The 24546-nt window shown below is 39.6% G+C and overlaps 1 protein-coding gene across 3 annotated transcripts in view; it reads left to right on the top strand.

Annotated features, from left to right (window-relative positions):
* The window catches only part of FGF13 (fibroblast growth factor 13), a 517188-nt gene extending 504420 nt beyond the window's left edge, over positions 1–12768 (top strand). For all 3 annotated transcript variants that reach the window (XM_074202175.1, XM_074202173.1, XM_074202174.1), the window contains 2 exons: positions 6684–6882; positions 8201–12768. In XM_074202175.1, the coding sequence (XP_074058276.1) occupies positions 6684–6882; positions 8201–8340 (339 nt within the window). In that variant the 3' untranslated portion in view covers positions 8341–12768. The remainder of the gene's footprint in view (positions 1–6683; positions 6883–8200) is intronic.
* Positions 12769–24546: the final 11778 nt, after the last annotated feature.

Below are 24546 nucleotides of genomic sequence, written 5' to 3'. Positions count from 1 at the left end.
GAATGGTCAAGTCTTTTTATTTTGAGATGCAGTGGTTTTGGCACATCACCAGTGAAAGGCTTGTTTCTTCATCAGCACTGGGTTCTTTGTGTGCTTTATATCTTTGGAAATTCCTAGTAGAGGTCTGTCATATATAGAAAGGACTTGCCCTAGAAGGACATTTCCAATTTTGTCCCAACCACTGCTATGTGTAAAATGATGCTGGGCTAGGTAGACTTAGTTCTCATCCTTATCCGGGTTTTTTTTTTTTTTTTGGACCCAGTGGTCCTATCATTTCTCTTTTCAAAACTTCAATTTCCTTCTGTAAAATGTCATTGTTAGAGTCAGTCTTTCTGTTTTTTCCCAAAAGGATCTTCTCTGCCTCAGACTGATAGAAGCTGTGATTGAGGTTAGTCCTGCAGGAGGATGGCCTGTCCTGAAAGTAGCCAACCTCCTTTGCTCAGTCCCTTTGGTTATTTACATTTCCAAGCAGGAGTTTGGAGGAAAAATACTTACACTTAGGTTTTTCTTATTTTTCCCCTTCTGTAAGTAGAAAGGTACTAAGTACAATATAGAATAGGTATATGCTTTAATAAAAACTTATAACTAACTATAACATAACTATTTTTGTGATTATAGAAAGTTGATACTTTAAAAAAGTGGCTAAAATATGCTTTGAACTGGAGATTTCATTGTTGATTTTTACTCTAAGAAACTAACTTGCAAAAAAGTCTTATGTTTACCAAAATATTTAGCTGCACTTTTTTGTTACATTTGATGGACTAGAAACAGTATAGATTCCTATCATTTGAGAAATGGCTAAACAAATTGTAGTACTTCTACCTAATGGATTATTAGAACTCATTGTTAGATTCAACAAACATGATGAATACAGTGAAACAGGACAAGATTTTTATGAACTGGTGCGAAATGAGGTATGCAGAACCAGTAAAACATTCAATGCAATGGCATAAATATATGTAAGAACATCAAAATCATCAAAAATGAATGTTTCAAGATTGTAATGAACATGCTTGGCCTGAAAAAACAGAGAAAGATGAGAAAGTACCTCTCTTTCCTCCCATTTTCTTTTTCAGCTGGTGAAAAATACTGTATATAACATAATATTTTATGATATATTGGTTAGTTTTTTTTGTACCTTTCCCCACCTTCTTTTGAATTCTTTATTAAAAAGGGATGGTTCTCTGGGAAGTTCCTTTGTAGAAAGGACCCATTTAGAAATGTAACTGATATAAAAAGAAGTAATCAATAACAATTTATATGTTTTAAAATATGTAACTACTCCTTTGACCAGTCATCTGTAAACAAGGGATTTGGCTTCTCTGGAGCTCTCCATACAATTCACCATTTGGCCAGTTTGGGGAAAGAGTAATGGAACCTCTCCTACTCTAAGGAGATAAGGGAAGATTCTTACTATACTCAGCAAACAAGAAAAGAAAACTGCGCTAGATGGCGAGTCAGTCCCTTTTATTCATCTACAGAGTGATTAATTCTTCTTCCTCAGTGACCAATAAAGAACAGGCTTTGTCATTGCTAGTCATGTGGCTCTTCAGCATTGAGTCAACTGTGTCCTTGGAGTTTCTGAAAGTTGGGGTCAAAAGGGTCGTTTACAGGTTCCTTCCAAATCCTGCTACATGTTAAGTGAGAGATTAGGCTCAATGGCATCTGAGAGCCTTCTAGCTCTAAATCTAGCAATCAGTTCCTGTGTTACTTTCTCTCTCGCATCTTCGGCTTACTTGTCCATAAAATACTGAAATTGAACTTGATGTCCTCTCTACTTCCTTTCAATTCTGTCTCTGTGATCTTAAGTCACTTTCCATTTCTGGACATCAGTGAGGACATTGTAAGTGATGTGCTCTCCAGAGCCTTTCCCACCAAACGTCTATGATCCCATGAGCTTCTTCAATGTGCGGCCTTCTTCATAATTCTTCCTTCAGCTCAGATCCCTAAATTCTCCTCTTTTAGCTTTTTTTTTGTTTTCTCAGTCATAACATGTAATTAGAATATCTACCTCCTTCCTTAAAAGAAAATCAAAAGTAGACCAACCAGTGTTATTTGAAACACCATTACTTTTGTAGACGCATTGACCTCGTTCCATAAAAACTTTGCTGATCCTTCTCCCCCTCCAGCTGAAGGTGAACACTAAAATTTGCCTAGAGTATTTTGAATGTGTCTCTTGTGTGTCTTATAGTCTTTGTAGTTAGTATATACACAGATATACATTTCTGAATATACCATAGTCTCCCTGTAACCTCCTCAAGGGGGACTGTATCTATCATTGTTCTATTTCCAGGGCCTTGCATTTAGTATAAATCAATCTATAGACATTTATTAAGCAGTGCTATGTGACAGCCACTGTGCTAAAAAGAATGAAATGGAGGAAACCAAACGCACACACATACACACACACTCACACACACACACACACACACACACACACACACAAAGTAATTAAGAGGGGCTGATAGAGGCTGCTGGGATAAGATGAGATTTTAGTTGAAGCTTAAAGAAAACCATTTACAAGGCACTGAATAATATCTGAAATTCCTGATCTTGCCCATTGATTGTTATCTCAACTCTCCAAATCTATGAGCCCTTACAATTATGGACAATTGACCTTCTATTATTCTACTGTGACTTTTTATTCTACTGTGACTTTTTTCTTCTAATTTGTTGTGTTAATGTAGTGCTTTTGTTGTATGTGTTCTGAGAAAATAGAGCATTCCATATTAGCTTTGCTTAGGATTTTGAGGTCATATCACAGAAAGGTGCCAAAATCTTTCAACAGTTTGGGAAACATGTAGTAAGGATGTTGCCAAGGTTCCTAGAATATCATTTTCTTTTTCATTTCCATGTTTACTTCAAAATCCATTAAATGGAAATGTGGCATTACTCTTCTTTGCTCATATCTGTGACTTTCACAACCAGCAGCTGAGACTTAAGGAAAAGATGAATTTGCCCTTTGTTTTAATCCTTCTTTGTGCTTCTACCACTGGGGTACCCAGACAGTCTCCCCTGGGTAATTTTGTGCAGTATGGTCTTTGGAAAATAGGGAAGGGGCACGTTGTTATGAAACAACTTCTTGAAGTTCAGAGTCCTATGGTGGTCTCTAGAGGACAAGAGACTAGTAAAAATGAGCCCCACAGAGCCAGGGCTTTCCCATTTGGTCCCTTTTCCACTCAAGTCATGTAGGCATTTAAGCTTGCATTTGACAAGATCATCACTTGCCATAACTATTGCTTCGACATGGATGCTGTGGCATTTGGTGCTTTCTTCTTCCTACCCAGAAGCCCATGTGGAATAACAATTGATATTTGTAACTACTAGTTCAGGGTTCTAGACTGAACTAGTAGTCCTAAATATCTTTCTCTCTCCCCAGTAATGCTAAGGACCAGGGATACTGTCATCTTTTTCAATAAGGTAATCTCAGTCACCAAGGGACTGGTGGTGAATGAATGTGGACTTAATCAAGGCCATCCAGTTAAGTTTCAAGATCTCCAGCTGAAAAGTTCCATTCTGAATGCTCTCATTTTGCAGTCTAAGCCTCCTCCTTTTAGAGCTGCCACATTTTATATCAGATCACAGAATTCCAATCTCAAAACAATTGTTATTCCATAATTCAAGAAATAAACAAGAAAAGGGAGTGTTAGCTTTTGTTCTTAGATTAACCAGCATGCCAGTCCTTCCATTTTTCTATCCAAAACATTATCATTATAACTTAACTTTTATAGATTCCTTGCATAAAATATTCACCATATCTCAAAAAGAAATGATAAAAGTTTAAAAAGCAATAGACTTAACTATAAGAAATAAAGATTTTTAAAGAAAGATTTATCACTTGAAAAATCAGACTTTTTCCTCTGAAAGAAATGCAGAATAATAACAAAATAACAACTTCCTCTTCTTTTGTTTTCTTAAGTCCTACCAAGTTCTTTCTTTGTGGCTGTCCTTCCAAGCTGAATCAGGACATATCGGAGGCTCAGGCATAGATTCATTCATTTTTGAATCCCGTATTTAGTGAGAGCCCCCTGAGTGTATAGCGTAGTACTCAGTGTTCATCATGTGGCCCTCATCAGACTCCTGACCTGCTTGGACTCCATTCAACCATGTTGATCTATACCCTAGATTGTTTCCACACTTGTATACTTTACACACACACACACACACACACACACACACACACACACACACACCACACACACATATATACACACATATACACTGGTTCTTAAAGATCATTACTTGACTCTCCAGGGGATGGCAGTGGGGAGCAGAATGTTCAAGAACAAACATCAGACTAGGAGCAGGGAGATGGCATTTTCATACTTGCCACAATGCCTCAGAGTGAGGAACTTCTTCAGGGTCTCTCCATTTGTCTAATTCTACTTTGTAACCAGAGTGCCCTTCAGCTCATCCCTTTGGCCTTCCCACTCCTTGCTTAATCTTTAGATCAAACCATTGGACTTAACACATTCTTAGATAGAAAAAGAAAGAAAAAAAATAGAGGTGTTTTCTCATATAGTGTGACCATCTGTTCATGGGAAATCACTTATTCAGACAAATGTGATGGGAAAGAGCCAGAAGATTAAAAACCTACCCCTAGCTCCCACCATCAGTGACCTAACATGTAGGAAACATGTGCCAAGTGCTATTCTTAGCACTGGGAAATATAAAGAAAAGTAAAAACTATACCTGTCTCCAGGTGCTATGTGATGAGTATGTACAAGCACTCTCCTCTTCTAAACTTCCCTATTACTGTCCACTTCAGTGTCTAATTAAAATCTTCTCTCTTCTTCTGTTTATCTAATTGATATATACCTGCCCGACCTTGCAATTTCTTCCTCTACAATATCTCAAACTCTTTTTTTCCTTATTTATCTAGCTACCACTTTACATGCCTTCATCACCTCTTGCCTTGAACAATTACTATGGCCTTCTAATTGGGACCCTTGCCTCTTTTCTTCCCAGTTCCAACCATTTTCCACGTAAATAGCATAGTGATTTTCAGAATGTCCCTTCTCCTAGATCATTACAAGACTTTTGTGCCCCTGTTCTCTCCCTTTGATTATATTTAGGGACATCTTCCCCCCGCCTCAATTTTGATCTTAAGATTCTAAAAATTAAAGATGGAGAAATGAACCTGATCAATATCTTCCCTCTGCTTCTTCTTTCTTCAAAGGTGCTTTTCTCCTTAGAACATCTTTGGACCCATTAAATATATATAGAATCACCATGCTCTTTTGCCACTAGCAAGCTACCTATTTTTGATACCATTCATTTCTTTCTGTCTCCTGGGATTATGAAGTACCTAATTATTTTCTCTAAAGAGTTAAAGAGGTAGAATTGTTTGTAAATTTTTTTCTGGATTGATGAGAAAGGAAGAGGAATATTAAGAAGAAAGTCATCTTTTATTGAATGTCTAATTAACCCCAAAGTCCTAGTTTAGCAGAGAAATCCCGTGTAGGCCTGGCACACCTATTACAGAGGCAAAGATCCTGGGGGATACATCTACTGAAGGATTTGGACTTAGACCTAAGATTTCTTTGAAGGCAGGCATTTCCTTTTGTTATTCTGCATTTACTAGGTTCCCATTCAAGTCTCATAACTTTTTAGAACAAATGGTCTTCCATCTTACTAAATCATTTTGCTCCAAAGAGGCAACAATGTTGAAAAGCTCTTTTCAGGAAGCTAAAGATATGGAGACTTATTATGGTTGTTGATGATCCCTTCATCATAGAATGATATAGTCATTGATCATTTCAGAATATGTACTTGGGCTACAAGGTCAGTCCACATACAGGGCTCAGCCCCAGAGTGTTGCCATGTGTCCACCCCAGTACTCTGAAATTTAAATGCAAAAGATTCTCACCCTAGTTTGTATCCTGAAAGTAGGCAAACCATCCTAAGTCTAGAGTTAGAAGGAACCTTAAAGGCCATCTGGTTCAACCCCTGTATTTTACAGAGGAAGAAAATGAAGCCAAGGAATGGTTCTGGATTAGTCTAAGGTCAGGGAGTCTGCTAGTGTTTATTGAATTTTTTTGTGTACCCTTTACTTTGCTAAGAGTAGGAAATACAAAGACAGCCCAAGTCCACAAAGATCTCAAAAGGCAAAAAAAGTAGCAGAACTGAGATTAAAGTTGGGTCCTCAGTTTCTAAATCTTGCCCTCCTTCCCGTGTATTGGGCTGTGGTGTTCTTCATCAAAAGAACATTGGGGTCATCAGGGGAAAAGACTAAGAAACTCTCTCTAAAAAGGGTAATTTTTACTTGACTAGAATTCATGAAGCAATCCAGTGAGTAGGTCTGTCTCAGGCTCAATCCCTGAGCATTGAATTCTATGTTCTGTCTCAGTTTTGACATCTCCGCCACATATACTTCTAGAGAATGTGGGTACTTCTCTATTTGTATAGAATAGTATTGCTGACAGTTACGAAAAATTCCCATCATCAAGTAGGGATACTGCTGGTTGATGGTCAATGATGTATCACTGGAAATTTTCTTGGTGTCACAAAATTGGTTATCTTGTTTCGCTTTTCAAGCTTACCATTTGGTTATTGTTTATGTTAACTGTGCTTCATTTTTAAAGGTCCAAGACAACACAGGATCACCTACAGGACAGTGAATACTGAATGATTTTGCCTGAGTGTCTAACCACATATATGTTGTTTTTTTTATGTTTCCACAGGAACATTTCACCCCTGAATGCAAGTTCAAAGAATCGGTGTTTGAAAATTATTATGTGACGTATTCATCAATGATATACAGACAGCAGCAGTCGGGCAGAGGATGGTATTTAGGGCTGAACAAAGAAGGAGAAATAATGAAAGGAAACCATGTGAAGAAAAACAAGCCGGCTGCACACTTCCTTCCCAAACCACTGAAAGGTAAATTTAGTCTTCCAGAAGCTCAGGATTCACATTATATTTGCAAAACCTACAGTACTTTCATTAATAGTAAATCTCATTAGAATAAAACACAATGTTCCCATGCCAGACCCTTTCTTGAAAAGGTCAATGTCATTGAATAACACTTGAAACCATTAAGGTAACCATGGGTACATCTGCCTACTTACTCTTACCACAGATTCTGCTCTCCAAACATGGCCATGCGTCATTTTCCAGGAGTCACTTAGAAGCAAGGCCTCGAAAGACTACAGGTTTTGTCTAAATTTCCATTATTTTCTCTTTAAGGAAACATAGACAACAATTTGTCATCCTGAAGCACTACTCATAGAGAACCCCTCATTCCTTAATGAAAATATATAAATAGGGGTTCAGTTGTTTCCATTGTTGATTCTGTAACATTTATTGTCAACCTGTCCTTTGCATTGACTGTTTTATCAAAAAAGATTCCACCAATAGAGTCACATAAATGATGTCTGAGGTGATTTTGACTGTGTGGTGTTAGGTTGATTGATTTTTAAGATCAATTTTAACTTCATGTCAGTTATCAGGAAACTTGTCTGTCTGTTTTTGATTTTTTTAAACTTAAAGTAGCTATTACTGACTTATGGATACAAAAAATATGGTTTTTGAGATTTCAGAGACTTGTATTAACTCCCTAAGGAGTTTTGGTGCAATGGAGGAAAAAAACACTGACTTTGGTCTCTGAGGAGCTGGGTTCCAAGACAGCCTCCATCATTTACAACTTGTGTGATCTTGGCATTGTCTTTGAATTCTCTCTTGTTCTCCTATGTGAAATGACATGGTTGGATTAAATGACCTCTGAGGACCATCCTAGCTCTAAATATGTGGCACTAGGTATTCATATGAATCTATGATTAAATGTCTTTAAATGTTGTAGTATGCCAAGCCTTACCAATAAAGCACTCTACCCGAGAAAGCTTTTGATTAATATTTTAGCCTAAGAGTATTGTAATTTATTTTTTGTCCACCAAAAGAAAACTGTGGAGGAAGGCCAAGAAGATTAGCTGAAATTGTTTAGCAAAAAAAAAATAATAATAATGGTGTCTGAGAAAATCAAGTCTAGGGATCTCCCCTCCAAATCTTGTGTGTCCTCTACTAAGGTCGAATTTATCCAGCATGAGCCTCTGCCTGACCACAGCACCTGGCTTGAAGCTGTTCTGGGAATTCCAGATAAGCCTAAGAGGCAGCTGCCAAAGAGGGAGGGGAGGGAGGGAGGCGTTTGAGGCCTGCCTTCCCTAAGCTCAGACCTCACCTGCTGTCACTTTGTGCTTTTCAGTGGCTATGTACAAAGAACCATCCCTTCACGATCTCACAGAATTCTCCAGATCTGGAAGTGGCACCCCCACCAAAAGCCGCAGTGTCTCCGGAGTGTTAAATGGAGGTGGCAAATCCATGAGTCCTAATGAATCAACGTAGCCAGGTTAAGGCAAGTCCAAGTGCTCTATACTGGAACCTTACCTCCGGATGCAGTTGAATTCTTAATGGCGGTCTTTCATCCAAATGGCCAATTTTAGAATAAAAACCACCAAATATGCATAGGTTTCCCCCTCCCCTCCCCTTTTATCAGCCACTATATCTACTGGCTAGCAGTGGATATAGTTCAGTAATATAGAATATGATATGCTCATGCATATCACAAGGCCCAGGTTAGCCAACAAAAACCCAATCTTTGGGGGAAAAATTAATTGGACAGTCAGTATCCAAACCCCCCTTCTCCCAGTCTCTCATCCCATCCCCTCCTCCCTTTCTCCCCTCCCCAGGGGTTACCTATGCTTGGTGGAAAACCAAAACTAACCAAACAATACTTAACAGCACACACTGCTGATACGAATTTGCTTTGTAACCAAGGGGGAAAAAAAGACCACTTTTATTCTTCAAGGGGAATCTCAAAACTTTCCACTTTTATTGGCTCAAACCAATCAATTCAACCATTAATCACTTTTCTTGTCTTTTTTCTTTGCTTACTGTTTTATATCTAAGCTTGATACAACTCTTTCTTTAATTTAGAGTAGCGCAACCTTTTTTTTTTTATTTCCAACTTCAAATGGTTCTCTCGCTCTGCGTCTTTCAAATCAAACTCTACTTCAGGGTTGGAACTGAGTCGGCATCTCAGGCTTAAGTTTTCCGTGGTGATTTTGACACATGATGATCAATACATTTTTATAGGTTTGTTTAGCCCCCTGGTCAAGTTTTTGTGTTGACCCTCATGTGTAGAAATCTTGTCACCCCCTGGTCAGTGGAAGATAACATTAAGGTTAACAGCAATCCGCCAGTGTAGACATATGTAAACATGTGCAAAACAATTATCGTGGCTTTTATTCTAAAGACAGGAACTGTGGAATGAAGTGATGTCGTTTACTGTGTTGTTGTGTCGTGTTTTTTTTTTCTTTTGATGAGAACTGTCTTACTTGTAGAAGTCCTCCTGTCAATGTATTGGACCTATGAATATCGTGTCTATGGCAGTGTTAGGACAGGTTAGCTCTAAAATGCATATACTGCTACTTCTACCAGAAAAGTCTTGCCATTTAGTTAGATGTCCATTTAGCTCACCCTATCTGTTGCATGGGAGAAAGTGGGAGTCTTGGCATCAAGTTGCATGACATGTCTAATTTATGTGTATTAATCTTTGTTGAATCTTGTGCTCCCATATTGGGTGGAGCATCTCTAGACAGGCAGCTGTCTGTCTTGTACAAAAGAGGCATGTGTTATCCCATATATATATAGACACATATATATGTATGTGAATATACATATATAGAGATATATATACATATACATACTATACACACACACATGCTCTGAATCAGCTGTTTCTATTAAGATGTCCTTTTCTAAACAGCTAGTTAATTGAACAAATGCTCTATTTGGATTCTAGGTTGGAAACGAGTCTGTAACCATATTTGGAGTTTTAGCCTTGTAAGGCCATTGGGGAAGAGACCATTCCCCAGTTTTTGAATGGGTAGAAGGGCACTTCTTACCTGGAAACAGCTTCTGCTGTAAAAAGAGAAGATGGTGAATAACCTAAGAGGTGGAATGGAGATGTAGGCAAGCTTTTCAGGGCTCCGCAAGGGCCCGAACAATGTGCCCATGCAGGCACATCTGGGAGGGGTGGCCAGTGCCTTCCGGCCTGTGATTACTCCCCCTACCCACTTAGCTCACTCTGCAGGTTTGCCGGCTGGCTAACCTGCTCAATCGTCACCCTGGAGCTCTTGGTCTCCTTGGGTTTGACGTGGAGGCATGTGGAGGGGCTCTTTGGGGCAGCCTGCCTAGCTTCAACAGCTAACCTGCTCAGTCACCCTGGAGCTCAAAGAATGCTTGAGCTGCTTTGCATCTGCAATGCTTTCTAAACCAATCAGTGGATGCACAAGCCTGCTTTGCTTTCTGGGTTTAAATGGGTTGAGGGAAGTAGCCGACTTCCTCTCCCCACAGAACAGGAGTTCAAATGCTGAAGCTACCTGGCCTCTACCAGGCGATTGCTGCGCCTCAGTCGGCACGTGAAGCTTAAGTGGAAAGCTTTAAGTCTTGTAATACAGAATTCCCAGGCCCAGTGCTTCAAAAAGAATGTGTCCTCTGGAAGACACTTCCAAAGGTGATAGTGCTGAAGCTGAAATGCTGTCCTTATTACCAAGGTTTCCAAACCTGTGACCAACACACTGTGGGCACACACCCTCACACACAATAGTCTACAACTACTCTTCGTCTGCTTTCATCATCACCATCCCTGCATAGTGAATCTCTTCATGTACATGGTACTGTCTTAAGTAATATAGAAAATATATAAAAAAAAACAAAAAAAAACAAAAAATAGACAAAAAAATGGATTGCTTCCCTCAAACAGCTTCCACATCTATGAAGACTACCTAAATGTCCAGAATTCACTGTCTTTTTCATTCACTTCTATGGTTCCTTAGTTGTTTTTGCACCATGTTAGAATGTACACCTCATCACCAGTGAGACCTAGAAGGATGCTGCAGGATCAGAAGGGAGGAGGAGGAGGAGAAGGAGGAGAAGGGGGAACATCTGGGAAAGACAAGTATTTTTTTTCATAACTACTTAGACCAGAAGAGTTTTGTGGCTGCCACCCCCCATACACACACACACACACACACACACACACACACACATACACACGCACACAACCACACCCATATACTTTCAGCCCAGGACCATAGTCCCACTATTTACTCTGATGATTTTTCTAAGAAGGGGTGTGTTCCAAATTTAAGTACCCTTGACCCAAAGTTACCAAACCTTTGCAGGTATCGACTCTTCAAATATTCAAATGTGAAATTTAATTAGTCTCTAATTATTTGTACTAGTTCTTACTAGTACGGGTATGAGAAGGGGGATGATATGTAAGTGTGTGTGGATGAGTTATTGAGTTCATGGGATGCAACTGGATCAGTCTGGTTGTATAAGCTTAAGAGAGTCAGAAGACTTGGGGGGGGGGGGGGAGTCACGAAGAAACAAGTAGTCAAAATCACTTTGGTTCCCATTTTGAATGAAATCCCAGGCCTTCTTGCCTTCAGAGATCCATTATGTTAGAGTTTGGTTTACAGAAAAGCTTTCCCTATATCCCCACTATTTTGTTTCTGTAATTATAAATTTCATTTACAGAAACAAGGGACACACTGAGGAGATGCCTGGACATTTGCAGCCAAAAATATGTAAACATTTTTATGATCCACAGTTTCATACATTAGTGACCATAATTCCATCCACAAAGAGCAAGGTCTCATGGTCTGTCTCGCCTAGCTTCACTCTCCTAGAAAGGAACATCCGGCTGGCCTACTTGACTCTAGTCCAAAGCCCACAGTGTGCCCCCACCCACTATAACTCTTTTCGAGTTATGCTGGAAACTCTCTAACCCCTGCTGTATGAACAAGAGAGGTTTCTAATTGCTGACTGCCCCCGGCATTGATGAAGAGAATCCCAACCCTGCTGAAGTAGTGTTTTGATGTTAAATATTTCATTATCTATCCTAACTGGTCTTTTCCCTAATGTGTTATTATTGCTTTGTAGAACTTTGTTCAACTCTGTACAAATAATGTGGAAATGATAACCTGATAAATGTCTGTCTCGCTATATGATGTTGGTTTCTTTAGGACAAAACGAATCAGCCCTTATGCTGACTTCAAGGAATGCTTCATGTTCTTGATTTTTCTTGTCTTCTATATTCTAATAAAGTATCCAGAAGAGTACATTATATCGTTATGGATTATTCTGACTTCTCTTTTGAGTGTGTTCTGAGGATGTTTGTAACACCTGTGTTCTGTCATGGTGCAGTAAGGTTCTCAACACCATATAACCTGTACCCGGTTTTCAATCTCTGGCATCAAAACCAATTCACCAAATTCCAATCTGATTTCTCTTCTTGCACCCTAGCTGAAATAGACAGATCCTCCACACTCACAAAATCCCCCCTCCTCCCTGCCCCCCTCAGGGCTCAGGGAATGCTCAAGATCTTTGGGAATGCTGCCACGTTTGGCCAGAGGACCAGCCCAAAGGGAGCGTTGGATGGTCAAGCAGATGAAAGAGCTTCCCTGACCTGTGAAAATGCCCTTGTCCCTATGGTAATCCTGTACTCTAAGGTGCCCAGTATTGAAAAAGGGCGACTGCATGTGCCCATGCCTTGTCTATTTGGTAATGTAAATAGTTGTGTGTATTCTTGTAAGAACTTGTTTTCAATTATGTAATGTTATCAAATACAGTAAAAAAATGCATCCAGGCTAGTAAAAAGCTCAACTGTTGTTGGTTAATGGCCTGGCCTATTGGCTCTGAGTGGATGACTTTCTACTGTCCGTGTTGCACAGTGAGTAACAACAGCCTGAATAAAGCATTCATTCAAAGGCATTCATTGTGTGACTGAGTCAATGTTGCAACTGCGCGTATACACACACACACACACACACACACACAGATACACACGTTTACACAGAAAATGCACACGTGCATAGAGACACACCTGCTGCCATGACTCAGAGGAGGAAACTGAGACTGGAATGTAGACAAAGCCCCAAGACCAAAAAGTAGCAGAGCCCAAATCTGAACCCATACCCTCTGACATCATTGGTAAATGATCTTGTCTCTCTAACCAATCACTGGACTATTTCATTACAGTTAGAACTCTAAGAGACTCAGACCATGCCTGGAATTTCTGGTCCAGATGCTTGGGTTATTGAATCATCTCTGTTGTGATATATGTATATTTTTTTATAAACCCAACATATAAGATACTCCCTACAATGAACATCAAACATAGAAGAAATGGCTAAAGCAAATGAGCATTCTCAACATGGCTTATTAGCCTGGACCAAGTTAAGATCTTCATCCCTCCTCTTGGGTTGAACAGAGTTTTCCCTCCCCGGCCTAAAGAAATCTTGCCCGGAACCACAGGTTTCTTTGTCCAATAAAACATTATGTAGGAATATGTAGTCGAACAGTTAACAAGAAGAGGCAGAAGATCCTGGCTTTTGACCTAGAGTGGGGAGGCTGTGGGCTTCTTACTGAAATTTAGGAAGTTTAGCCTTTTTTTCTTCTTTCTTTTTTATTTTATTTTGCAAGGCAATGGGGTTACGTGGCTTGTCCAACCCCAGAGCTAGGTAATTATGTGTATGAATCCAGATTTGAACTCAGGTCCACCTGACTCCAGGGCTGCTGCTCTCTATTCACTGCGCCACCTAGCCACCCCAAGGTTATCCTATTAACTGACCATAAGGTTTCCCATTGAATGCCCGATTTCCTGTTCTTTTTCAATATTCAAACAACCTCCATTACCAAGTCATGTTCCTTTTCTTCATTCCCCGTTCTTCAGCATGTAACTATCATTGACTTCACTGTGAAAGTGGCACCATGGATAGAGAAAAGAAATCCTGCTTCAAACACTAACTCATTGGGTAACTCGTGGAAAGTAGCTTTACCTTAGTGAGTCTCAGTTTTTCATTCTCAATAAAATGAAAGGGTTGGATCCATTGACCTCAACGGTACCTTGCAGTTCCAAATCACTGATCCTGTGACCAAGTGATACAAATTCCTGAAACCTCCGTACACATACATGTATCCTTAGGGTCTCACACCAGTATCCTGAATGGCTGGGGTGCACTTAGCCCTGTTGCCATTCTCTTACCCCAGCTCCTTAGTCATTCTAAACCCACCCTTCCTTTTCTCATCACCTGTCTAGTAAATCTGGGTAACATAACCAAGTGCTCTGTTCTCCAAACCAAATGTCCTGAATGCCAAGACAGCTTTAGGCAATAGGAACTCTGGACCAAACCAAGGTGGGGGTACATACATATGGAGAATAAACTGAATTCTCAGCATCTAGGGGGCTTAGGGCAGAGGACATGAAATGAACAGGATGAAATTAATATTAAGGATTTGATAGGATGGGAAGATTGGTCAGTAAGTATATTTCTTGGCAGCTGTCTACTAAGACAGAAGACATAAACAGATACAAACTGGACCTTTTCCCCCTGAGAAATGATGGGAGGGGGGCATCATTTTGAACATGGAGAGAAGCAGGAAAAGACTAACCCCTCCACCCTGAATGAAGCAGATTTAGCTGCAGGACCAACTTTGGACAGACACAGGATTTGTGGCCAGTGACACTAACTGTGGCAGGGTCACTGAGTTTTTGCTCCTGAGTGCTTCATTTAGAGGCCAGCTGCAGAGCTTACACTCTTTGTCATGGAGAAATAACAGCTTAATAAAGAAAAAGCAGTTTAAATAGGAAGCTACCCAATGGCATCCTGGGATGATGCTCACTCCTCACTACCAGTTGCCTTCTGTGGGAGTGTCCCAGTGCTTCACCTTCTCAGCTGAGGCCTCTTTTCTTGCCTCAGGTGTGTTTAGTAATGCTTTAGTTGCAAAATACCTTGATTCTGACTCAGCTGGCAAAAGATAGGCTTCCTAAGGTCTCCCTCACTTTACTGCCTATTATTCTAATGGGGTTCATGTCCTTTAAGTTTCCAATTCCAGCCAGGCAGAATCCTATCTTAGCTCAGTCATCAGAGGGGAATATTTTCAAGAGGCCGCCTCAGTTCCTCTCTTCGGGAGGAAGGCCAGAGTCAAGGTGCGAGGTGAGAGGGGAGAGGGAAGGGAGGAAGAGGAGGTACTCTGGGAAACCTGAATGCATTGAAGTTAAGCTTTGCCATCTGAATGCCCAACTCCATTTCTGGGTCAAATCACCCCCTAAAGCTTTCAAGGCTTGCCCAGACCCACAGATGCAAACCTCCTAGAAAACTAATCCCACATTTATCCATCAAAGCAAGTAAACAGACTTTTACCTTTCAGTACTGTAACTTAGCTGGTACCCTGGTATACAAAGTCAAGTGAAAGTCTCTGCCCTCAAGGGCCTTCCATTTTCATGGAGAGGAGGATGGAATGTAACATATAAATAGGCATCCAAATACATGATCGTTTGAAGAACTCAAAAGTACCAACTCCTGGAGGAATCAAGAAAGGCTTCCCATAGAAGGGGGTATCTGAGCGAATCCTTGACATACCCTTGAGGTAACAGTACCCCTTTTCATCCTTGCTTGCTGCTGGTTAGTCCTGATCTCTCTCCTATTCTGTGCTGCCCCCCTTGAGGTGTTTTTGAATTTAGGACCTTTTGGATCATAGCTGTTATGTCCCTTGCCTCCCTTCTACAAATTCCACCTTCAGAACATATCTGAGGTTTGCACTTAAGGCCCCCTGCCTTCTATGACTTTGTTTCAGCTTGCATGACCTAAACAAAACCAACCTCTGTCATAGATTGTGCCAGGCTTTCATCCTGATGACCACCCTGACAGCTTCAGACCATTGAATATGTTTGGCCACAAAGACTTTTTCCATGTGGTCAGATTTCACTGAGTTGGTATGGTGCTGAGGAAGTTTAGAGGCAGAAGGCTACCTGTATGACCTTCCAAATCCCTTAACATTTTTTGGATTTTCAGTTTCTCTTATAAAACAAAGTGGTTGAATGAGATTTCTAAGGTCCTTTCCAGAACTAAATCCATGATCCCATGATCTTTCCCCAAGACGTAAAGTCTCTTCTTCAGTGTCACACTGTGTTGGGTGAATGAATGAAACAGCATTCATAACCACTTCTATTGATTTGATTATTGATCCAAATTGGAAGGGACTTGATTTAACTAAGGAAGAGTGGATTGGGAAGCAAGAAAGCTAGAAAGTAAACTGTATGTTGAAGAATTCCTGGCGATAGAAATATAGAAGTTAATGGAGTCTTTGCCCTCAATTAGATTATATTTTAATGGGGAAAGCAGCACATGAAGGAGAATTGAGAAGAGAAGAGTATATTGCTTTGGAAAATTTGGGAAATAATGAAGGTAATTCTTGGGGATTGCAGGGGTATACCATTTGCAGTAGCAATAGCAATATTGATTTGATTATTGGTCAAAACTGGAAGGGACTTAGTTTGACTAAAGAGGAGTGGGCTGGGAAACAAGAAAACTAGAGATTAAATTGTACGTTGAATCATGGTTCAGGTGTGTTTAGATAAAGTGGACTAAACAGGACCCTCATCACCAATCAGTTCAGCAGGGGCCCAAGTCAGAAGTTCCAGAAATTAAAGTATTAAATCCTCCAGGATGTTTTATCTGTTCCATATAAAAATGGGTTATATTTCATCTATGCCTTATCAAATAAGTGTTTCCTTATTCATTCATTCAACAACCATTTGAATACCTGCTTAGTGGCAGTCTGGAGGAGTCAGGAAGATAATAGAGCCATGCTCCCTGAGGCCTTGGAGCTACCAGTGGTAATAGGTGGGGAGAGGGTACATATTTAGATATAATCATTGCATAATATTTCAAAATTATTCAGAGACCCAGAAGAAAGGAGTTCTGCAGTAGATGGGAAGGTTTTTCTGTGGAGGATTTCTAGGAAGACATGCAGAAGAATCCCAAAGAAGGCATGAAAGGACTGTCTTTGTGTGCCAGTAGAGGGAGGTCTTGCTTGGATGACATAAAGGTGCCATTGAAGTACTGAAGTTGGTAACTGCAATCTCTATGAGACTACAGTATAAGTACAAAAAGAAAACCCCAAACAAACCCCAAAAGGCATAAATGAGGTAAATAGTGCTCCCTGTATTTCAAGGAAGGAAGGAAAGATTATTCATGATTGGGGAGAAATCAAAGACTTCCTTGAACGATGGGTAAGACTTCAGGTAGTAAGAAGGAAAAGGGGAAGAGGAGAAGTGTTCGAGGAGAGGAAACAAAGCAGTCAGAGGCACCAGATGAGGTTGGCAAATGTTTTATGCCTTCTAAAATATCTTCCTTCTTTCTCTGCCAAAGCTCAAGGTTAGATTTTTTTTAATCTTATAGGCCCACCTTCTTTTAATTCCTACAGCAATTAGTTAATAACTCAGAGTGACTTTCATTTCATCCATTTTTCTAACAACTTGCTATTCAGCCTTGATCAGGTAGCTCATTAAAGCTTCTCCAACCAATGGCACCCATCAAGAGTGATCGATTGGTATGCTTCATGACTGTTCATCTGTTGCCCTGTTCTTTGGTTACCAAGAACAGATTTCAGTCCAAAGAATTCAGAATCATTCTTTCTGCCACATTCCCATCCTTATATTTTTGTACTTTCAAGCGTTTTCATAGTACTAGAAATTTCCTAGTTCCTTACTAAAGAGGTCATCCTGGTCTTGATGTCTTAGAAGCATGAGATTTAGGGCTGAAAGGCATTTAGAGATCTTGTTCAATCCCTTCATTTTATGGATGAGATACCAAGAGTTTAAGTGTCAGATGGGATTTGAATCCAGGTCTTCCTGGCTCTAAGTCTGGCACACAACTATACTGAAATATCTATCTTTAGGCAAAACACCAATCAGAAGAGTTACGAGTCTAGTCGCCTCATTTCATCTTGTGACCTTTTGACATTTGTTTCCACAGTGTTTCCTGGTACCTTTTACCAGATTTGTTGTTGCCATTGCTATTCTTCAGCTCTGTTCAACTCCTCATGACCCCATATAGGGCTTTCTTGGCGAAGATACTGGAATGATTTACCATTCCCTTCTCCAGTAGATTAAAGTGAACAGAGATTAAGTGACCTGCTCAGGGTCATACAGCTAGTGTCTCAGACTAGATTTGAATTCAGGTCTTCTGACTCCAGACCCAGTGTTATTATTCACTGAATCACCTAGATGTTTCTTTGTTACTGGTAGATAGGTGAAGCACAAGCAAAAGAACTCTATTGATCATGGGAGTATTTTAGGCATGAGAAGTACAATTTATGGGGAGAGGGAAAGTAGGCCTCCCCAAAGTCCCTCCCCATCATATCACACAACTAAATATACAGCTGGTGTTCAAGACTAGACCCTTCCTTAAGGTAGACCCCTCCTGGACCTCTGACTCTGAGCTTGGCTTAGCCTTGTAGTAAAACTGACAGTGGCAATGATCTCCATCTCCCTATCATTGGCCCCGAAGGAGAGGAACAAGGGCAACTTGCCTGGGCAAAATGCCTTCCCAAGTCAAAGGCTGACAGATAGCACAAGGTTGCCAACCACTAGTCAGCTATCAGCTCTTATATCTCAGTCTCAGCTCTATCAACTTAGCAAGGATAATTAATTAAAATAGCAAGTTCCCAGACTGTAGGCTAGGGTGAACACCTACCCAACCCCAATCTCTCCTCCATGTAATACCTTTCCCAACAATGGTTTGAGCTAGTAATTCATGGTCTCTACCTCTCTAAGCTATAAACCAGCATTTCCCTTTTCCCTGAAATGAGGACTCTGCCCAATATCCCCAAGTATGACTTAGAAGTCCTTTCTTTAGACAAAAAAATAAAAATGCTATTTAACTGTGGGTCTTGGGTAATGCACAATCCAGAGGAGACTCTAAGATCCTTGACCATAACTTCTTTCTACCTCACTTGGATATGATTCGAATGCATCTCTTGCTCCCTTCCCCTTCCCCATCCAATAATCAATTATTTATCTTATTGATCCCATATAGTATTCCTCCACAATATCTTTTTTTAAAAAATAAGTTTATTTTTCCAACTACATACAAAGATAATTTTCAGCATTCATTTCTTTGTTAGGTCGAGTTCCACATTTTTCTCCCTCCCTCCCTTCCTTCCCCCTTCCCTTGGCAGCAAGTAATCTAATATAGGCTATACATATACAACTGTGTTAAATATATGTTAAATATATAGCCATATTAATAGTGGACAGCCATCCTCTACTCCCATAATCGCGACTCTGGTTCAGACCTTCATTACTTCTTGCTTAGAACATTGCAATAATCCTCTAAAGACTAGTCCCTCTGCCAGTGATTTTCTCCTTACTGTCTTCCTGCTCAAGAAGAAACTTCTACACCCTAAAGATATCCTTTCTGAACCCATTCCTTCACTCTCAACCTCTTCCCATCACCTCAAATCCTCCCCATGACAGTGGTTTCAAACTGTCATTTAAACAAGCCTCATTCCCCATCCCCTCCTGCCTATTCATTCATTGCGCTCACCCTCACCTACCCTCCCTCCCCAATATCCCTCTCAAAATCTTCCTACCTCTTCTAATGTGTTTTCTGTAATGCTTTCTTCATAGAAAATTGATTTCATTTTAAAATCCTTGCTCACTCTTTTCATCTTCTTGTAGTCACTTGGTTCCCTCCTGATGATATAGTGTCCCTTGTCACCTTTTCTAGAAATTGTTGCACTTTCTTTTGTGCTTTTATTTAAGGCAATGGGGTTAAGTGACTTTCCCAAGGTCACACAGCTAGGCAATTATAATCATTGCACTTTCAAGTAAACCCCCAGATTCACAGTCATATAGGGTACTTGGAATACTCCTTGTTCGTTGCCACCATGTCCATTGTCATCACTCTTTTCTTGATACTATCTTCTGCTATCAGTGTTCTTCTCTGTTTTCCTTATCTGACTGTTCCTCCTCAGTCTCCTTTGCTGACTCTTCATGTCATTCCAACTGAACATGGATGTCTCCCAACACTGTCCTGGGCCCTCTTCTCTTTCCCCTGTGTATTATTTCACTTGATGATCTCATCGGCTCCCTTGGACTAAATTATTATGCCTATGCAGACGATTCTCATTTTTGTATGTAAATCTTAGTACTGCAACATCACATCACCCCTTGCAATTCAAACAAATTTACCTCTCTAGATTTCTCTTGGCTCTTGTGTTTGCTCTTCAAAGTTCCTGTTCAGCTCTGATTTTTGCAACAGAAGTGAATGGAAATCATTCATTCCTTTAAAGATCTGTTTTCTCCTACAGGATTACAAAAGATCTATTTTCCCTGTAGGATTACATTTGAGTTTGTAGGGTAAGGTATTTTTTGTTGTAAGCCTATAACTTTTGCCTTTTGGAATTTTTCATTTCCTAATGTCCTCTTGTTTATGATAGAAGCTGCCAGATCCTGTGGGATCCTTGTGAAATACCTTCTGAATGCTTACAGAATTTTTTCTTTGATGTGAAAGCTCTGAGTTAAGGATATATAACATTCCTAAGATATTTCCTTTGAAATTTCTTTCAGAAAGTGAACAGTGGAGTCTTTCCATCATCAATTTAAGTCTCTACTTCTAATAGAACTTGGCAATTTATTATGTAAATTTGATATTTAGATATAGATATATCTGATTGTATGGAGTTCAGGTATTTTTTTTAAGTCACTGTTTTTTTTTTTTGGAGTCCAGGATACTTAAATTATCTCACCGTGATCTATTTTTCCAGGCACATTTTAAAAAGCTGACATCAAAAACTTTTATTACTATATTACTGCTACAGTCTTAATTTAGTTCTAAAATGTTTTTGCTATCTAATTAAGTTACTTATACCTGTTTTGTGTCTTCTCATTTTCAGGGATTCTATTACTTGGGTAAGATTTATAACAATCTCTTCTGAGCTATTAATTCTCCTTCCAATTTTTTCCTCTGGAGCTTTTGTCTTTATCTTTTCTTTTTTGTCTCTTTCATTATTTTTTCTAGCCATTCATGTAGTCTTTGTGGAAAATTAATTTTTTCTTTATGAATCTTCACTTTATTTGTTCTGTAACTTAGCTACATAATGATCCAAGACAATTCTGAAGGACTTTGATGAAAAATGTTTTCAACATCCAGAGAAAAAAACTGATGGAGTTTGAATGCAAATCAAAGCATAGTTTTAAACATTCTTTTTCTTTGGGTTCTTTTGGTCTGTTTTATTTTGTAACATCTAATATAGAAATATTAATCATTTACATGGATGCACATGTATAATCTATAGCAAATTGCTTGCTTTCTCAAGGAGAGGAAGAGAGGAGAAAGGGAGGAAAAGAATTTGAAACTCAAATATTTTTCAAAAAGATGCCAAAAATTTTTACCTAATTAGGAAAAAAATGAAAAATTGAATTAAAATTTTAAAATAGAGAATGTTAGCCTTTTAAAAAGTTGTCCTGGCATTTCTCTGTTCCTCTAGGGTTTTGTTGGACATTTCTGGTTATATATAATAACTATTCAAAACCATCAGGCTGTATTTTGATTTATATAGCTCTCCTATCTCAATTCTTGAACTGGGGTTTTCAGCCAGAGCCAGTGCAACACCCTGTTTCCACTTTACTTTTGGGATAGATTGACTTCCCTACTCGGTTTCTTAGATTCCACTGTTGACTCCCATATCTGGAGGTTAACCCACCACCAATCTAATTCCTAATGCAATAACTGCTCTCTACAGAATCTTAAGACAAGAATGCTAGGGATCTCAGAATGTTGGCGTTTCCTGGTCTGGGTGCTACAAAATCTACACTAGGTCACCCAGCTCTGAAATACACTTTCCCCCTTCTGTATACAGAGCTCTGTGGGATCTTCTTGCCTCTGTGTCATCTCTGGTGATACTAGAAATTTACTGGTTTATTGACCTGTACTGGTATGCTAGCTTGCCTGGTGCCCCCACCCCCTTTCCTATTAGGCTTCTGAATGACTTTTTGTACATTTCTCCAAGTGGAAGAAGTCACTTTCTATAGATTCTTATTGATAATTAATTGATTATTAATTAATCAGTCTGGTACAGTTTTTAGATTTTGCTGTACTTCTTTCCATAATCTTTTCTTTCTTTCTTTCTTTCTTTCTTTCTTTCTTTCTTTCTTTCTTTCTTTCTTTCTTTCTTTTTTTCTTTCTTTCTTTCTTTCTTTCTTTCTTTCTTTCTTTCTTTCTTTCTTTCTTTCTTTCGCAAGGCAATGGGGTTAGGTGGCTTGCCCAAGGCCACACAGCTAGGTCATTATTAAGTGTCTGAGGCCACATTTGAACTCAGGTCCTCCTGACTCCAGGGCCAGTGCTCTATCCATTGTGCCACCTAGCCACCCCCATAATCTTTCTAAGACAGTGGCTCATCAAGCACATCTGATCATTTGATTTGGTTTGGTTTTTATTACCCCCAAATTGAGTTTTCCTAGTCTGGTATTTTGTACTCTTCAAGGACAGTGAGGTGCTAAATCCCTACTTAAGTTTCAACTTCCTCTTGATGGTACTTGTTTTCATTTGTGTGTTTGTGACTCAGGAAAACCATTCTCCTTGACAATTGGCAAATTCTGCCTTCTCTTCCTCGTCTTTTCTCATCTTTCCTGAGCTGTGGTCCTAGCTTTTGTTTGCGCTTACTCTTAAAATGTTGCTTTTTGGTTCTTCTTTGCATCGGTGTTACATAGAGCAACTCATACTACACTTTCATTTTCTTGGAGCTATTTTTATGGGATACTTTTATATGATTTCTCTATTATCTACCCTTACGTTTATCCTCAGCATTTTGCACGCTACCTTGCACATAGAAAGCACTTTCTGAACATTTTTTTTCCTTTCATTCATTTTAGATATGTGCTTTCCTCCTTTGAAATAGAGTTGGGGACAGCTAGGTGGGGCAGTGGATAGAGCACCGGCCCTGGAGTCAGGAGGACCTGGGTTCAAATCCGGCCTCAGACACTTAATAATGACCTAACTGTGTGGCCTTGGGCAAGTCACTTAACCCCGTTTGCCTTGCAAAAAAAAAAAAAACAACTTAAAAAAATACAGTTGGAACGAATTGTTATTTTCCTTGGTTATTACAATTATTTCCTTCCTTGTGTTTCTGTTGTTTGAAGTGTATTTTTTGTAGATACTGCTGATTCCTCTCTTTTATAAGATGTCCTTCTTTCTTGTCCCCTGATGATTAAGCTCAGATTTGCAGGATTACATCTTTAGCTTCTTTGCCTTCTGGACAATATTAATCCATTTCCTTCTGTAGTTTCTAGTGGGCATATAATAATCTTATGTTATTTGAATTTTTCTTCGTCTATATTTGAAGATCTTTTGCCTGGTTACTTGCAGAATTTGGTATTTGTCATTTAGCAATTGTGTCTGACTTTTAAGCAGAGTTTTTGTTTGGTCTTGTGGTTTGGGAGGTGACCTGTGATCTCTTTTAATTATTGCTTTATGAAAGAGAGAGACAAGGATTGGAAAGGCTAACATGCTGAAATGAAGGACAATCTGAAAAGAGAGAAGCAAAACAAAATAATATTCAAAGAACTTAGACCTTTTATCCAAGGAAAAGCCAGAAATCCCAAAGATAGACTGGAATCAGAGGTCTCTCAGGCTATGACAGATCCCCAAATTCAAGAATCACCATGCAAAAGAACTGCCCCAAACTTCTGAAAATCCTTCATTTGATAGCACCTACCACAGGTCAGGAAGTGAGCTGAGTACTTTACAATTATTCTATTTCATCCTTACAGAAACACTGGCAGGGGTGCATGGGAGGGGTGCATGGGAGGGGTGCATGGGGGCATTATTATCTCCATTTTACAGCTGTGAAAATTGAGGCAGACAGTGGTTAAATGATCTGCCCACAGTCACAAAGCTAGTAAATATTTGAGGCTGACTAAAGGCCCAGCCCTCTGTGCAAGGAGTCACTTCCATGGGTCAGGCACAAGAAATAATAACTAGTTTTCCTGTGAGCAAGAACTGTGGCTCATTTTTAAATACTGAAACTGAATTTTCCAGATATTGTCTTCCTTGCCTCTCTTAGTTACTGAATCGTCACCTCTCTTTTCAAGATCAGCTCACGTACCACTTCCTATATGATCCTGGTCCACCCTTTTCTGTTCAGAAAGACTCTCACTATAGGGCGGCTAGGTGGCACAGTGGAGAGAGCACCGGCCCTGGAGTCAGGAGTACCTGAGTTCGAATCTGGTTTCCAACACTTAATAATTACCCAACTATGTGGCCTTGGGCAAGTCACTTAACTCCATTTGCCTTGCAAAAAACCTTAAAAAAAAGACTCTCAACTTAGCCCTTGCTTCCCTAACTCTAGTACACGTATCAGGAAAGACTGTATCACAACTGTCTGTGTTTCTTTCTTATCCCTGTAAAGGTTGATTGCTCCAAAGGAGTAAATTTATTTTTATTTGTCCTTTGTTCTCCAAGAAGATTATGATATCAAGACGATGATGCCATGCTGTGCCAAATCACTAGCCTCACCAGCTCCTCTGGTGCCATCTGGGTCCAATGACAAAATATGGATCAAGATGAGTAGAGAGATGACCCTGGATGAAGTGGGAGTCCTTGGCCTTTTTAAGCTAGGGTCTTTAACAGGTCTCAGTTTCACTGAAGGCCTGTTATTTATTAGCAGATCCAGAGGCAATGTTTGTAGACTTAA

This window comes from Macrotis lagotis, chromosome X, assembly GCF_037893015.1.
Source record: "Macrotis lagotis isolate mMagLag1 chromosome X, bilby.v1.9.chrom.fasta, whole genome shotgun sequence".
In the NCBI taxonomy this organism is placed as follows: Eukaryota; Metazoa; Chordata; class Mammalia; order Peramelemorphia; family Peramelidae; genus Macrotis; species Macrotis lagotis.
Note: the sequence above shows the minus strand (reverse complement) of the source record. Positions and strands in the feature narration are given on the sequence as shown.